The sequence below is a fragment of the Taudactylus pleione genome, unplaced genomic scaffold, assembly GCF_031769625.1.
Source record: "Taudactylus pleione unplaced genomic scaffold, aTauple2 ptg000016l, whole genome shotgun sequence".
NCBI lineage: Eukaryota > Metazoa > Chordata > Amphibia > Anura > Myobatrachidae > Taudactylus > Taudactylus pleione.
The window spans coordinates 3,814,461-3,828,817 of record NW_028284418.1 but is presented as its reverse complement, the minus strand read 5'-3'; the positions used below and the strand labels follow the sequence as shown (position 1 = coordinate 3,828,817).

General features: G+C 47.4%; 1 protein-coding gene across 1 annotated transcript in view; it reads left to right on the top strand.

Annotated features, from left to right (window-relative positions):
* The window catches only part of ABCA5 (ATP binding cassette subfamily A member 5), a 242,453-nt gene that overhangs the window by 209,677 nt on the left and 18,419 nt on the right, over positions 1–14,357 (top strand). The window contains exon 30 of the mRNA XM_088474514.1: positions 14,044–14,161. Coding sequence (XP_088330640.1) covers positions 14,044–14,161 — 118 coding nt within the window. The remainder of the gene's footprint in view (positions 1–14,043; positions 14,162–14,357) is intronic.

Here is a 14,357-nt window from a genome sequence, read left to right as displayed (position 1 = left end):
TCCCTAAGAGTAGTTGTCAACTGCATGGAAGACGGGAAATTTATGTGTCAGAGTCTGTGTTTGTTGTGGACCCGGGGTGGAAACGGGCAGACACCGGAACAGGTTTAAACTGAAAGGTGGGTTGTTTCATGTGAATGTTCGTAGACATGAATAATAAGATAAACTAAAGTCCAGTAATAAACAAACTGATATATGTGGCTGAAGGGAGCTATAGTCAATGGGAGTAAACGAATATCCAGATCAGTTACAGAGATGAATCCAGATAGACTGTGTGAGTGAAGTGGATATCCTGGTTTGCTGAATAGTGGCTGAAGGGGATATCCGGTAATGCTGTGATAATGGTTGCGCAGGAATGGGTTAACTGAGGAGACAGGTTCAGGCAGGAGTGGGTTAACTGAGGAGACAGGTTCAGGCAGGAGTGGGTCTGGTGGAAGGTGCAAGGCTGATCTCAGCGGAGAGCAAGGCAAGGCAGAGCGGTGCAGGCTATGCAAGGAGCCAGAGGCCGACAAGGAGCTAGGGCTAGCACCGGAGCACAAGTCTAGGTTTCAAGAGCGCAGAGAACTCTCTCACAGCTACACTGTGAACAAGTTGCACTGGCAACTACAGGCAGCTCCAAACACCCTTAAGTACCCAGTAGCAGAACGTGATAGGCCAGAGAGAGTAGGTGACCTACAGACGATTGGCCTGCTATGTCACATGGCCAGAGACAACATGGTGGCGCCCAGACACCTGTGGCGCAGAGATGCCGCTAGACTTACCCTTGCCAGGATGGCCCAATGCTGGCAGATCTCTGCATACAGCCAATGCCAGTCACCACACACCAGCTATCCCGACAGAAGGACCGTGACGGATACGAGAATCCAGAATCTGAGAAACCTCAAATTCCACCCCTTTTTCAGTTTGGATCCTGGGGGGAGCAGGGAGAACACTGAGAACTAATGGCTTGAGAGATGTATGAAATGAATTAGGAATTTTTAAATAAGACGGGAGCTGAAGACGATAGGAGACTGGACTGATTATCTCTGTAATGGAGTATTGTCCAATAAACCGGGGGGCGAACTTCATAGATGGTACCCTGAGGCAAAGATTGCGAGTAGAAAGCCATACTTGATCCCCGACCCGCATCTGAGGAACTTTTCTTAGTTTCCGATCAGCCTGGTCCTTGTACCGCAGGGAGGTTTTCATAAGAGCAGCTCACACCTGAGCCCAAACTGAAGCAAAGTTCCGTACAGTGGCATCTACAGCTGGTACATCAAAGGCGGGTGAGCTTCGGAACTCAGGGACCCTAGGATGAAGACCATACACAATGAAGAAAGGAGTTTGGTTCGCAGAAGAATGGTATGATGCATTGTGTGCAAATTCGGGCCAGGGAAGGGACTCAGGACCTTTTTCAGAGTCAGTCGCGAGCGCTGAGCGCTCGCAACCGACTCGATGTCGGTCCACAGGGCATGCGCACGACGGAGACTGCTCCGTCGTGCGCATGCGCGAGCCCCCGCTAACAATGGATCACCCGTTGTTAGCGGGCTCGAAGCAGACGGAGCGAGCTGTCGATGTTGATTGACAGCTCACTCCGTTTGCTGGGCGGGCAGGGGGCGTGCCCGGCCAAACGGAGGCGTTCCTTTCGGAACGCTTGCCGTTTTGTGGGCGTCCCCACTGACATCATCAGTGATGTCAGTGGGGAGCTTCCTGCTCAAACAGAGCAGGAAGCTCCCTGGGGCTTAAGGTTGATGAGACCCTACCCTAGGGTCTCGTCATAAGCCCCGATGGTCTTGACCATCGCGACCACCTCCCTTAGCAGTCGTTAGAGCTGTGGGTGTTAACCCACAGCCTAACGACCGACATGGAGGCGGCCGTTCAGGATGCAAGCGGCCGCCCTGTTTCTGAGCGACCGCTTGCATCCTACGACCGCCTCTGAATGAGGCCCTCAGACCAGTTGTCCTGAGATGAGGACATAAAGATTCTCATGAAATTCTCGAGGTCCTGGTTCACTCTCTCAGTGGACCCATTACTTTGAGGGTGATAGGCAGTGGAAAAATTAAGTTTCACTTGCAGGACAGAGCAGAGAGCTCTCCAGAATTTTGCCACGAATTGGACACCCCAGTCTGAGACAATTTCTGAAGGGAGTCCATGAGGGCAAAATATATGTTGGACAAACAAGTGAGCCAAATCAGGTGCCGAGGGTAACTTCTCTAGCGGAATGTAATGGACCATCTTGGAGTAACGATGCACTACAACCCAGATGGTGGTATATCCATTAGAATTTGGCAGGTCTGTCACAAAATCCATGAACAGATGTGTCCACGGACGAGATGGTATGGGAAGAGGCACCAATTCACCGGCTGGAGACTATCGAGGAGACTTATGCTCGACACACTGGGTACAAGATGAGATACACTCGGTTACCTCGGTTTTCATCGATGGCCACCAGTAGGGTCTCTTCAGGAACTCCAAGTTTTACGAATGCCTGAATGACCAGCAAAACGAGATGAGTGGGCCCACGTCAGCAACTGTTTCCTCAATTCCGGGGCCACAAAGGTCTTCCCAACAGGTGGTTGCAGTTGTATAGTGGCGAACACCTTTGACTCCAGCATGGGTGTATTCCACAGTGTTTCTGGTCCACAATCAGTGGGCAGTGACCGTGACAAGGCGTCGGCCTTCTGATTGAGAACCCCAGAGCGATACGACAGGGTAAAACGAAAACGGGCAAAAAATATTGCCCATCGGGCCAGACGAGGACTTTCACGTTGAATATTTTTCAGAAAAAGAAAATTCCTGTGGTCTGTAAAAATGGTAAAAGGGAACTTAGCGCCCTCTAGGTGGTACCGACATTCCTCTAAGGCCAGTTTGAAAGTTAATAGCTCCTGTTTGCCTATGGCATAATTTCTTTCGGCAGTGGAGAATTTCTTTGAGTAGAAACCACACGGGTGAGTCCGGTTATCCTAAAAACGCTGGGACAAGACAGCTCTCACTGCCTCAGACTAAGCATCCACTTCCAGTAAAAAGGGCCTACTGGTACCCGGTTGTCTCAAAACTGGAGCTGTTATAAAGGCTTGTTTGAGAAGTTGAAAAGCTGTCTCCGCCTCAGGAGGCCACAGAGCAGGGTTGTCACCTTTACGAGTTAGGGCTGTGATGGGAGCCATCAAAGAGGAGAATCCCTTGATAAAACGCCGATAGTAATTGGAGAAACCAAGAAGTCTCTGGATGGCTTTCAAAGACGTGGGACGGGACCAATCCACTATTGCTTGGACTTTTTTGGGGTCCATTTCTAATCCCGATCCTGAAATTATATATCCAAGAAATGGAATACACCAAACACACATTTCTCCAATTTACAATACAGTTGGTTCTTCCTCAGACGAGACCAGACTTCTTTGACATGATTATGGTGTTCCTCAGGATAAGATGAAAAAATCAAAATGTTATCTAAATAGACGACAACTGAGACATATAAGAGATCCCTAAAAATCTAGTTGACAAATCCTTGAAAAACAGCAGGTGCGTTACACAGCCGAATGGCATGACCAAGTATTCAAAATGACTGACCTTTTGTTGAATGCTGTTTTCTACTCGTCACCTGCTCAGATATGGATGAGGTTGTATGCACCTCGGAGATCTAATTTAGAAAATATAGTGGATCCCTTGACTCTGTCAAATAATTCGATGATCAATGGTAGAGGGTATCTGTTTTTTACTGTAATATTATTCAGGCCTCTATAATCTATACACGGCCTCAGGCCTCCATCTTTTTTAGAAACAAAGAAGAATCCCGCTCCAGCAGGTGATGTAGTTGGCCGGATAAATCCTTTTTTAAGTTCTCTTGGATGTATTCCGACATGGTGTCGGTTTCTGGTAGGGACAGCGAATAGGTCCGACCACGGGGAGGCGTCTTCCCAGGCAACAAGTCGATAGGACAATCCCATTCTCTATGAGGAGGTAAGATGTTAGCTTGTTTTTCAGAGAAAAACATTGGTAAATGATTGATATTCTTTAGGTATAGATGGAGCCTCTGAAGTCTCCATGACAGAACCTGCATAGTGTTCCAATCAATTCTGGGATTGTGTTTACGCAGCCATGGGTATCCAAGTATAATCTCATGGGAAGCCTTGGGTATGATTAAGAAGCTGATATGTTCAACATGGAGTCCAATACGAACTAGAGTAGATTGGGTTCTTTTAGACACAGTTCCATTAGAAATAGGTCTACCATCGATAGAGGTCAAGGAGATAGCAGGATCGAAGGTGATGCAAGGAATTTGTTATTTATCTGCCAAACGAGAGGACATGAAATTTTCTGCTGCCCCAGAATCCAGGAGGGCAGATATGAATGCAGGACTAGACTTAATGTCCCTGGTCGTGACATTATGGCATCAATAGATATCAAAGATTTGTGTCTATATGTACTTACTTGGGAGGGACATTAGTCTCTTCTAGGGTTTGTAGTTCTTTTTCATCATTTCCAGTTCAAAGCATCAACACAACACCAAGAGTATTTACAAAGATCATAGCAGTGCTTCTCAGGGATAGAAGGGTGACTCATCCTGTATCTGGTTGATGTTCTGATCAAGACAAAGATCCTGTTGGATCATGTAAGAGAGGTAGAGGAGATTTTGGAAGCGCATAGATGAATCATCAAGTTCACCAAGTCCAATTTGATTCCAGCTCATAGGAGATTGTTTGTAGGGATGTTGTTTGACATAAAGCAGATTTGCAAGGTTTCTTCTCTTTCTACAGGAAGGATTAGATGCAGTGTTAAGTCTAGGGGGTAAATTTACTAAGAATCAAGTTTGTTCGAGATGACAATCTCGGGTGAGTTTAGGCATGTTTATCATCTTGCAAATTTACTAAAGACAAACTCGGGTGAGTTTGGGAGAGAGTTCTTTAATCTCATTCGTAAAACTTTGGTGAGATCGCAAACTCGAATCTTCTCATCATCCGGCAAACTCGGAAGTATTTTTCATGAAAAAGATGCTGTTTGCAAATTTACTAAGATTCGAGATTTCAATCTCGGGTGAGATTAGAGCAAACTCGCAGAGAAATTGAAGTTTCAAACACTCACCCTCTTGAGCTGCGAGGTTTCCAGAAACATACACAGATCAGTGTGATTTGTGTATGTTTCTGCATGTGTAGTTAATGTATTGTGATTTTATAAAAAACAAAAATGACGTAGGGTCAAGCCATAACCAGCCAAGGACTGGTCAGCCAGTCCTGGTTCCAAAAATTACGGGGAACAAAACGAGTAGGGTTCCCCCGTAGTTTAGGAACCAGCAACTGGCTGCAGGGCCAGTGCTGGTTTTAAATATAGGGGAAAAAAATGCGTAGGGGTCCCCCTATATTTAAAACTAGCACTGGACCCAAGCCGACCGGGGTGTAATGCCACAGCCAGGAGACCCCATTACCGGGTCTCCATGTCCATAGCATTCTCACCCCAAGCCAGGGATCTCAGGGAAGGTGGGGACCCCCTAAAATGGGTCCCCTCTCTCCCGACACTCCAGGCTTTGTCTGAAGCCCGGTGCTGTTCCCCGCACCCCTGAGCTGTGGGTATGGGTGTAATAAAGTGTTAAATAGTATTAAACTATTGTGTTTTACAGTGGAACTACAGGTTCCAGCATTCCTGCCCTTTTGTACTTGTGGAACTACAAGTGCCAGTAGGCGGCCGGCACCCGTACCCCCACTGTAAAATAAAGAGTTAAAAAACCACAGTACACACACACTGTATTCAGTAAAACTTTATTATATACACCTAACCCACTCACACATACATACCTGTGTCAGCTGTTCTTATACATACCTGTGCCAGCTGTTCTGTCCACTTGTCCCATGTAGATTCCATGGGTGTACCTGGAAAAAAGATCCCATACTCACCTCCTTGCACCGCTCTCCATAGCATCCACGTTCTTGGCAAAAAAAGAAAACTACACAAACCATACGAACAGGTGCAAGTATTAAATGTTACAGCCACTGACACTGTAACATAGCGTTTCGCATGCAGATACACCCGAAGTCTCACACAGAATATAACATGCTGCATATAATTTTATCAGCAGAAGCTGCTTGTGCTATCTATTAGCATCGTTGTGCATATATGACGCATTTGAAGGTAAAAAGACGCACGAAAAGATGCTCAGCGCTACCGAGTCACACTGAGCTTCCACGTTATGTGTGGCGCGACTTGTAGCGCAAGGAGGATACATGTATGTGGGCACATCTGTATCTCTCTCAATTCTATGTGATATATTTATGAAGCAAAGCTGCTGCTTCTCTGCAGGTTTCAGATAAAAATTTAAAGCGGAACTAACATTAAATGTAAAGCCCGGTGCATTTTACACTTAGGGGTAAATTTACTAAGAATCGAGACTGGGAGAGTTAGCTATTTTTTTCAACTCGTTTAGCTTCACCTAAACTCGGGTGATTTGAAGCTCCTGAGACTCTCAAATTTACAAATAAGTGAGTTTAGCTGAGAGTGAGATGTCCGATGGTGAAGCAGAACGAGATTTCTCCCCCGAGTAGCAGGTTTTGCAGGAGATGACTCACTCGAGATTGCAGTGTCTCCTCTCTGCAAAACTCTCCCGAGCAAGCAGCCTGCACATATCAGTGAGATATGTGTAAGCTGCTTGTGTTGTACCTGTAAAAAAAACGGGTAAAAGTGGTTAAAAAAAAATTACACAGCCCCCCCCCCCTAAAGCTTAACCAGCCCCAGGCTTGCCAGCCTGTCCTGTTTTCTAAAATTATGGGGAACAAAATGTGTATGGTTCCCCCATATTTTAGAAACCAACACCAGGCTGCAGGGACAGTCCTGATTTTAAATATAGGGGGGAAAATATTGCGTAGGGCCCCCCCTATATTTAAAACCAGCACCAGACCCAAAACGGGCGGTCTATAATGCCACAGCCCGGAGACCCTTTCACCGGGGCTACGGGTCCAAAGCATTAGCAGCCCAAGCCGGTCAGGCCAAGCCGGGGATCTCAGGGGAGGTGGGGACCCCCCAAAAAAGGGGTCCCCCCTCTCCCTTAACCCCAAGCTTGGTCTGAAGCCTGGGGCTCTTCCCCACACCCCTGGAGCGTGGGGATATTTAAGTAAACTATTGTATTTTACAGTGGGACTACAGGTGCCAGCATGCCTGCCCTTTGGCACTTGTACAAGCCTGGGGTCAAGGGAGAGGAGGGACCCCTTTTTTGGGGGGTCCCCACCTCCCCTGAGATCCCCGGCTTGGCCTGACCGGCTTGGGCTGCTAATGCTTTGGACCTGGTGAAAGGGTCTCCGGGCTGTAGCATTACAGCCCGGCCGTTTTGGGTCTGGTGCTGGTTTTAAATATAGGGAGGGACTCTACGCAATTTTTCACCCCTATATTTAAAATCAGGACTGGTCCTGCAGCCTGGTGTTGGTTTCTAAATTACGGGGGAACCCTACACATTTTGTTCCCCGTAATCTTAGAAACCACGACAGGCTGTCAAGCCTGGGGCTGGTTAAGCTTTAGGGGGGGAGACCCTATGTCATTTTTTTCTGATATTTAAATTTATTTTCTATATTTACAGGCAGAAACATACATGGATCACAGCGATCTGTGTATGTTTCTACCAAATTCTCAGATCACAGGCAGGTGTATTTTTTTCACGAGTTTTTACAGGAGAGTTTTCCCATTTCATGAGAGTTTCTTAACTCTCTGCTTGGTAAATTCCAGAATCCAATCTTCACCAGTGAAAAGGCTCTCGAGTTTTGCCGATGGTGAATTGAAGAGAGTTTGCTAACTCTCCAGTATTTTCCCGTAGCACAGGAGATCTCTCTTCCGAGTTTGACATTAGTATATTTGAGAGTGGGAAAAAATGCTCAAACTCTTAATGTTAGTGCCACAAACATTTTGTACTATCCATTTTCATGTATTCACTGAAATTAATGCACTGGAATAAATCAGGCTGGTTATACTCAGAGCTTTTTTCCCAGAAAAATAGGTTCAGGAACTGGGGGTGGAGCTATAGAAAAACAATTTATATATATATATATAATTTCTTCTTCGGGTTCCATAGGGTCCACAGGAATTACCTTCGGCTATTTAGTTGGACAGCATCCATTGTACCAATCAGCAAATCTTTGGAGTTCCCAGCATTCACTGGTCCTCCTCCCTATATACCCCGCCCCTAGCCACAGGCATTCAGTTGTTTTGTTTGGTGCGCAGCAGGACGCACTTGTTAGAACAGTGGGACTGATAGGCAGTCCTAATCTCTTTTATTTTATGTTTTACCTTAACTTATTAAACTTCAAGAGTTTAGCGGTACTAGCGCCAGTAATGACGCTGTACTGTGGCTCCACCTACCTCCGCCGAAGCCGAAACACCAGTCCGCTTTGTGCCCTGAGGTTCTCAGCAGGCCTCAGCACGGCTTGCTGGCGGCCGGAAGACACTGAGGTCTGGGACTGCGGTCGGGAAAACGGAGATGTCAGGTAAGGATTCCTCTTGGGGAATCACACGCAAGCAGTCCCTAACCTCTGGTGTTGAGACGCGCCAGAGGCCACTGCGGGTGAAAGACGTTCTGAAAAATCGATTCCTCACTAAGGCGGTCGGAGCCATATTGTCTGTTGCCGGGGACGGGTGGTAAGACGCTCTAGAGCGCACTAGTCAACGTCTTATTATCTTGTAGTGCAGCGTACCCGGCCGTCAAAATCGCAGCTTAGGGGAGATAAGGTGCTCCTCCCCCCAGATTCCAACTTCCAGGCAGGATTCCCGCTTCTGGTATAAATGACCACCTCTTGTGTGAGACCGGCGCAGTTTAGCGTCTGTACACGGCTGTAGCAGTTGGTCTCAGAGGTTTGGTCGGTGTCTTTATAGACCTCTGCCTTGGGTTTGGTATATAGCATTCTCTATATCCTACCATCCCCCTCCGGGGGCCGGTTTAGTTGATTGAGTCCACATTGGTGTAGCAATTGCGTCTTTTTGCATTGAATGTGACTGTGTGCCAGCTGCTCTATGTACACTGTCTATGTTGTCTGAGACTGTCAGATACCTAATTATCACTGTGTTTCTCCTGGTCCCTCTGGGGGTAGGGTGTGTCACTGATAGTCACATTGCATTGAGACTTGCATATCTTGATATCTTGTACATTTAATTATGTCAGAAGATAAGGATGTGAGTCCTCCGGTGCTGATATCCTGTAAGTCTAGTGCCGCAGGCCTGTCTGAGCATAATGTGAATCTGAATGGGTTCTGTAAAAACTGTAGCAAACAGGAACCTAGTACATCTGGTACTGGTATACCTGCACCAGCACCGGGGCCTTCATGGATGGTCATCACGCCGGAAGTTCTGTCCTATTTGATAGGCAGGGCCACGGAGACACGGGCTCCAGCTGTGGGGGTGCCTCAGGCTATGGGGTTCCCACAGCATGTTCTTCCTATGTGTTTACCCCCCCCCCATAAATCCCTGTTGGGCGGATGTGGCTGCTCACTCCAGCCAGGGGATACTACCGTCTTCAGCCCCTCCGCAGGTGGAATGACCAGTGGTGGTAAGGAAGCGGGGGCATAAGAGTCACCATGTGTTGCCTCAGGAGTCGGAATCAACCTTCTCATCAGATGAGGATTCTCGGACTTCTGAGACGGTCTCAGTAAAGGAGGACTACCAATCTTTGGTGGATGTTCTCTCTTTGGTAAGGGCGGTGAGGTCTGTCCTCAATATTCAGAAGGAGGAGGTCACACCGGCATCTAAAGAGGTGGTCTTTAGACGTCAGGCCGTGGCTAAAGACTATTTCCCGCACTCCGGACAGTTGACGAATTTCATGTCAGAGGCATGGGAAACTCCTAGCAAGCATTTTTTGCCCACTAGGAAGGTAACCACTAGGTACCTATTTGCACCAGGAGTGTGTAGTAAATGGGAGGTTTTCCCCACAGTAAACGCTCATATCACTAGGTTGATTAGGAGTGCTTCATTGCCTATTCCGGAAGCATCTGCCTTGAAGGAAAGTACGGATAAGAAACTAGATAGTTATCTTTAAACAATGTTTACATTGTCTGGAACCATCACCAGACCAGTTACAGCTGTAACCTGGGTGGCAAAGGTGATGGAAGATTGGACTAGGCCTCTGGCAGAGACTATAGTCGACCCGACAAGAGAACAGAAGTTCCTTCTAGATCGGATACAGGAGGCGGCTGTATACTTGGGGGAAGCAGGTATTAACGCAGGCATAATGGCATCTAGGGTCTCGGCTAACTCTGTGGCAGCCCGAAGAACCTTATGGTTAAGGTCCTGGAAGGCAGACCCAGGGTCTAAGAAGGCCCTAGAGTCCTTACCTTTCACAGGCAAGGTGTTGTTTGGACCAGGATAGTATGATAATATGACTACATTGGCCACACCAAGGTAGCAGAATTACCATCCACATTTACTTCTAGAAGACAGTCATCATCCTGGTCCTTTCGGCTGCAAAATAAGACGAAGAAACAGCCCTCGGCCAGACGGTCAGTCCCATAGAGGGCCACCCAGAAAGACTTGGTGAGGCAAGCACCCAGCTTCCAGCCAGACGGTAAGCCTACGATCTGATGGGGCGGGCCTTCCCCTGGAGGAAGTCAAGGTTGGAGGCCGACTGTTACAATTCTCCCAGGCCTGGCGGCAGACAACTACGGATTCCTTGGTACGGGAGCTGGTTGCTCATGGGTATGTCATAACCTTTCAAAAGCATCCCCCTCAGAGGTTTATGGTAACAAATCTTCCTAGGGATCCGGTCAGAGTTTTGGTCTACCAGGAATCTGTGGGGACCCTCCTCAACTCAGGAGTTATAATCCCAGTTCCTGTGATGCAACAGGGAAGGGGTTACTACTCGAATTTGTTTTTGATACAAAAACCCAATGGGTCGCACTGACCTATCTTAAATCTAAAATCTTTCAACAGATTTGTCAAAGTACCGAAATTTCGGATGAAGACTCTACGGTCAATCATGCTGGCAATGGAACCGGGAGACTTCATGGTGTCACTAGACATTCAGGATGCATATCTGCATGTTCCAATCGCAGAATCCCACCAGAGGTTTCTCAGGTTTGCAATAGATCAGCAACATTTTCAGTTCCAGACTCTACCCTTCGGTCTGGCCACAGCCCCTCAGGTATTTACAAAGATAATGGCAGTCATGACGGCCTGTCTCAGGCGATAGGGGGTCAGGATACTGCCATATCTGGACGACCTCCTGATATTGTCCAGTCTCAGGAGATATTGCAATGTTATCTCCGGATGACTATTGTTTGCTTACAGGAGCACGGCTGGGTGATCAACTGGAAGAAGTTTTCCCTGTCACCAACTCAGCAAATGGTGCACCTGGGGGCACTGCTGGACTGCCGGAGGACAAGATTGTGACACTACAGTCTTGGGTGCGCAGTCTATCATGCAAGCAAGTAGTGTTAGTCCACTTTGCTATGCAGATTCTGGGCTCCATGGTAGCCACATTCGACATGGTGGCTTATGCCCAGTTCCACTCCACGGCCCTACAGCTGTGGATCCTGGCCCAGTGGGATGGTCAGCATCATCAGATGAAGCGTCAGATGATTTATGTCTCAGCAGAGGTTTGGCTCTCCCTGGCTTGGTGGCTAGAGAAGACTCACTTAGACAAGGGTCGTCTGTTATGAGTTCCAGAATGGGTACTCCTCACCACAGACGCAAGTCTAAGAGGATCGGGAGCAGTGATCGGTCAGCACACCTTTCAGGGACCTTCTTCAGGGCAGGCCTGTCCAGGTTAAGTCTGACATTGCAACGGCAGTGGCCTACATAAGCCATCAATGAGACACACGAAGTCCAGCAGCCATGAAGGAGGTGGCAAAGATTCTGCTGTGGGCAGAGAACCATCTTCCTGCAATCTCTGCAATTTTTATCCCTGATGTTCTCAACTGGGGAGTGGCCTTCCTAAGTCGCCAGGACAAACACGCCGGAGAATGGGCTCTTCATCCGGAGGTGTTTCAAATCCTGTTGGACAGGTGGGGGTTACCAGACGTAGACTTTATGGCATCACGTCACAACCACAAGGTCCCCAGATACGGGTCCAGGACAAGGGATCCCTCAACAGCCTTCGTGGCCGCCCTGGCGTTGAGGTGGAACTTCAGGTTAGCGTACCTGTTTCCTACAATCTACCTCCTCTCAAGGGTTGTCAGGAAATTCAAACAGGAAGGCAGCAGGATGATTCTAATAGCTCCTGCCTGGCCCAAGAGGCATTGGTTTTCAGATCTGACATGCCTATCAATAGACAGTCCGTTTCCACTGCCTCTGCGACAGGACCTGTTAATGCAGGGCCCATGTCTTTACCAGGATTTACCTCTGCTGGCTTTGACGGCTTGGCTCTTGAGTCTTCCGTTGTAAAGGCCAGGGGTTTTTTTCCGTCAGTGATACAGACGATGCAAAGGAAGCCTGCTTCTGCTCGCATCTATCGCAAGATTTGGCGGTCATTTTTTCTGTGGTGTTACAACAGGAAATATGATCCTAAGATATTCAAGGTGGCTAGGGTATTTGGTTTTCTCCAGGCTGGATAAGATTTAGGTCTTCGCCTGGCTAACTTGAGAGACCAAGTTTCGGCTTTGACTGTTTGGTTTCAGCGCAAGATTGCTCCTCTGCCAGATGTTAGAACATTCATGCAGGGGGTACTGCGACTGCAACCTCCATCCCTCCCACTAGTAGCACCATGGGATTTGTCTCTGCTTTTTAGGTCTCTGCAGACGCATCCCTTTGAACCCTTGGATTAGGTGGACTTGAGATGGCTGATGGCGAAGACACTTTTTCTCCTGGCTATCTCTTCAGCTCGCAGAGTGTCTGACCTGGCAGCTCTGTCATGTCGCTCTCCCTATTTGGTGTTTCATCAAAATAGAGCTGTCCTTCGTACCAAGGCGGGCTACATTCCAAATGTGGTTCCCGTTTCCTTATTAATGAGGAATTTATAGTCCCGGCCTTTCAGTCTTCAGACCTGTCTACAGATGAAGCTTCCCTTGATGTGGTTCGAGCCCTCAGGATCTATGTGGATCGGACCAAGTCCATCAGGAAAACAGATTCTCTATTTGTGTTGTATGGATTCCACAAAGAGCTTGGCCAGCAAATAAACAGACTTTGTCCCGCTGGCTCCGTATGACCATTTCCCAGGTCTATACTCTTCCTAACAGGGTGACAGCCCATTCCACTCGGTCTGTCGGACCATCGTGGGCGATAAGACAGGGCGCCTCTGCTGAACAGCTCTGCAAGGCAGCCACCTGGTCATCCGTGAGTACGTTCATAAAGTTCTATGCTTTTGATACGTATGCCTCCCAGGATGCTTCCTTTCAGCGGCGGATTCTCCTATTTTCTCAGGAGCGTCCACATTCCTAAAGGAACTGCTTTAGGACGTCCCAAGGTAATTCCTGTGGACCCTATGGAACCCGAATAAGAAATACAGAATTATGGTATAACATACCTTTTGATAATTCTTTTTCTTTGAGGTCCATAGGGTCCACAGGGCACCCACCCTGACGCACCTGGCCTCAGATGGACCTGTTCATAAAGCTTTATATCACAGATTCCCTCTTCGCTTGTGGAGTGTTTTCTTGTGAAATGTTTCTTCCTTCTCCATTCTCAGTCTCTTGCTGTGAGGCTTAGTCACGAACTGAATGCCTGTGGCTGGGGGCGGGTTATATAAGGAGGAGGACCAGTGCATGCTGGTAGCTCCAAAGCTTTGTTGTTTGGTGCAATGGACGCTGTCCAGCTATATATGCCAAGGTAATTCCTGTGGACCCTATGGACCTCGAAGAAAAATAATTATCAAAAAGTATGTTATACCATAATTCTGTATATATATGATATTTAGAAAAGAAGGCACTCAAAAAGGACTTTAAACAAAACTTATCTTATGAAAAATAATTTTTGGCCCATATAGCCCTATATCTCTACTCTGATTGGAAACAGTGAAAATCATGGTCCTAGGATATTCTTGAAGGTGAATGCCCAGTCTGCATTTGCTAAAAGGTGGCTGCAACCTATGGAATATGTAAAGGTGGTGCTGTAAGATGACACCAGCATTATTTTTATTGTTATCTTTACAGTCCATCCACTGTCTTTTATTTGCAGAAACCTGCAATCATGGTCAGTGGTTTGCACAAAGAATATGATGAAAAAGGCAAAACCATTGTAGGAAAGACAATGAGAAAACTTGTTGCCAATAACATATCGTTTTGCGTAAGAAAAGGTGAGATGTTATGTATGCTATGAATATATACTGCATGTGCTGTATTTCAGGGATGGGGAACCTCCTGCCCGGGGGCCGTATAAGGCCCTCGGAATCATTTGGTCTGGCCCTCTGAGCTTTTTTCTACTAGCCTCATCTGGCTAGCAGGGTGCCTAGAATGGCACCCTGCAGCCAGATTCTATGCAGCAGTGCCGCC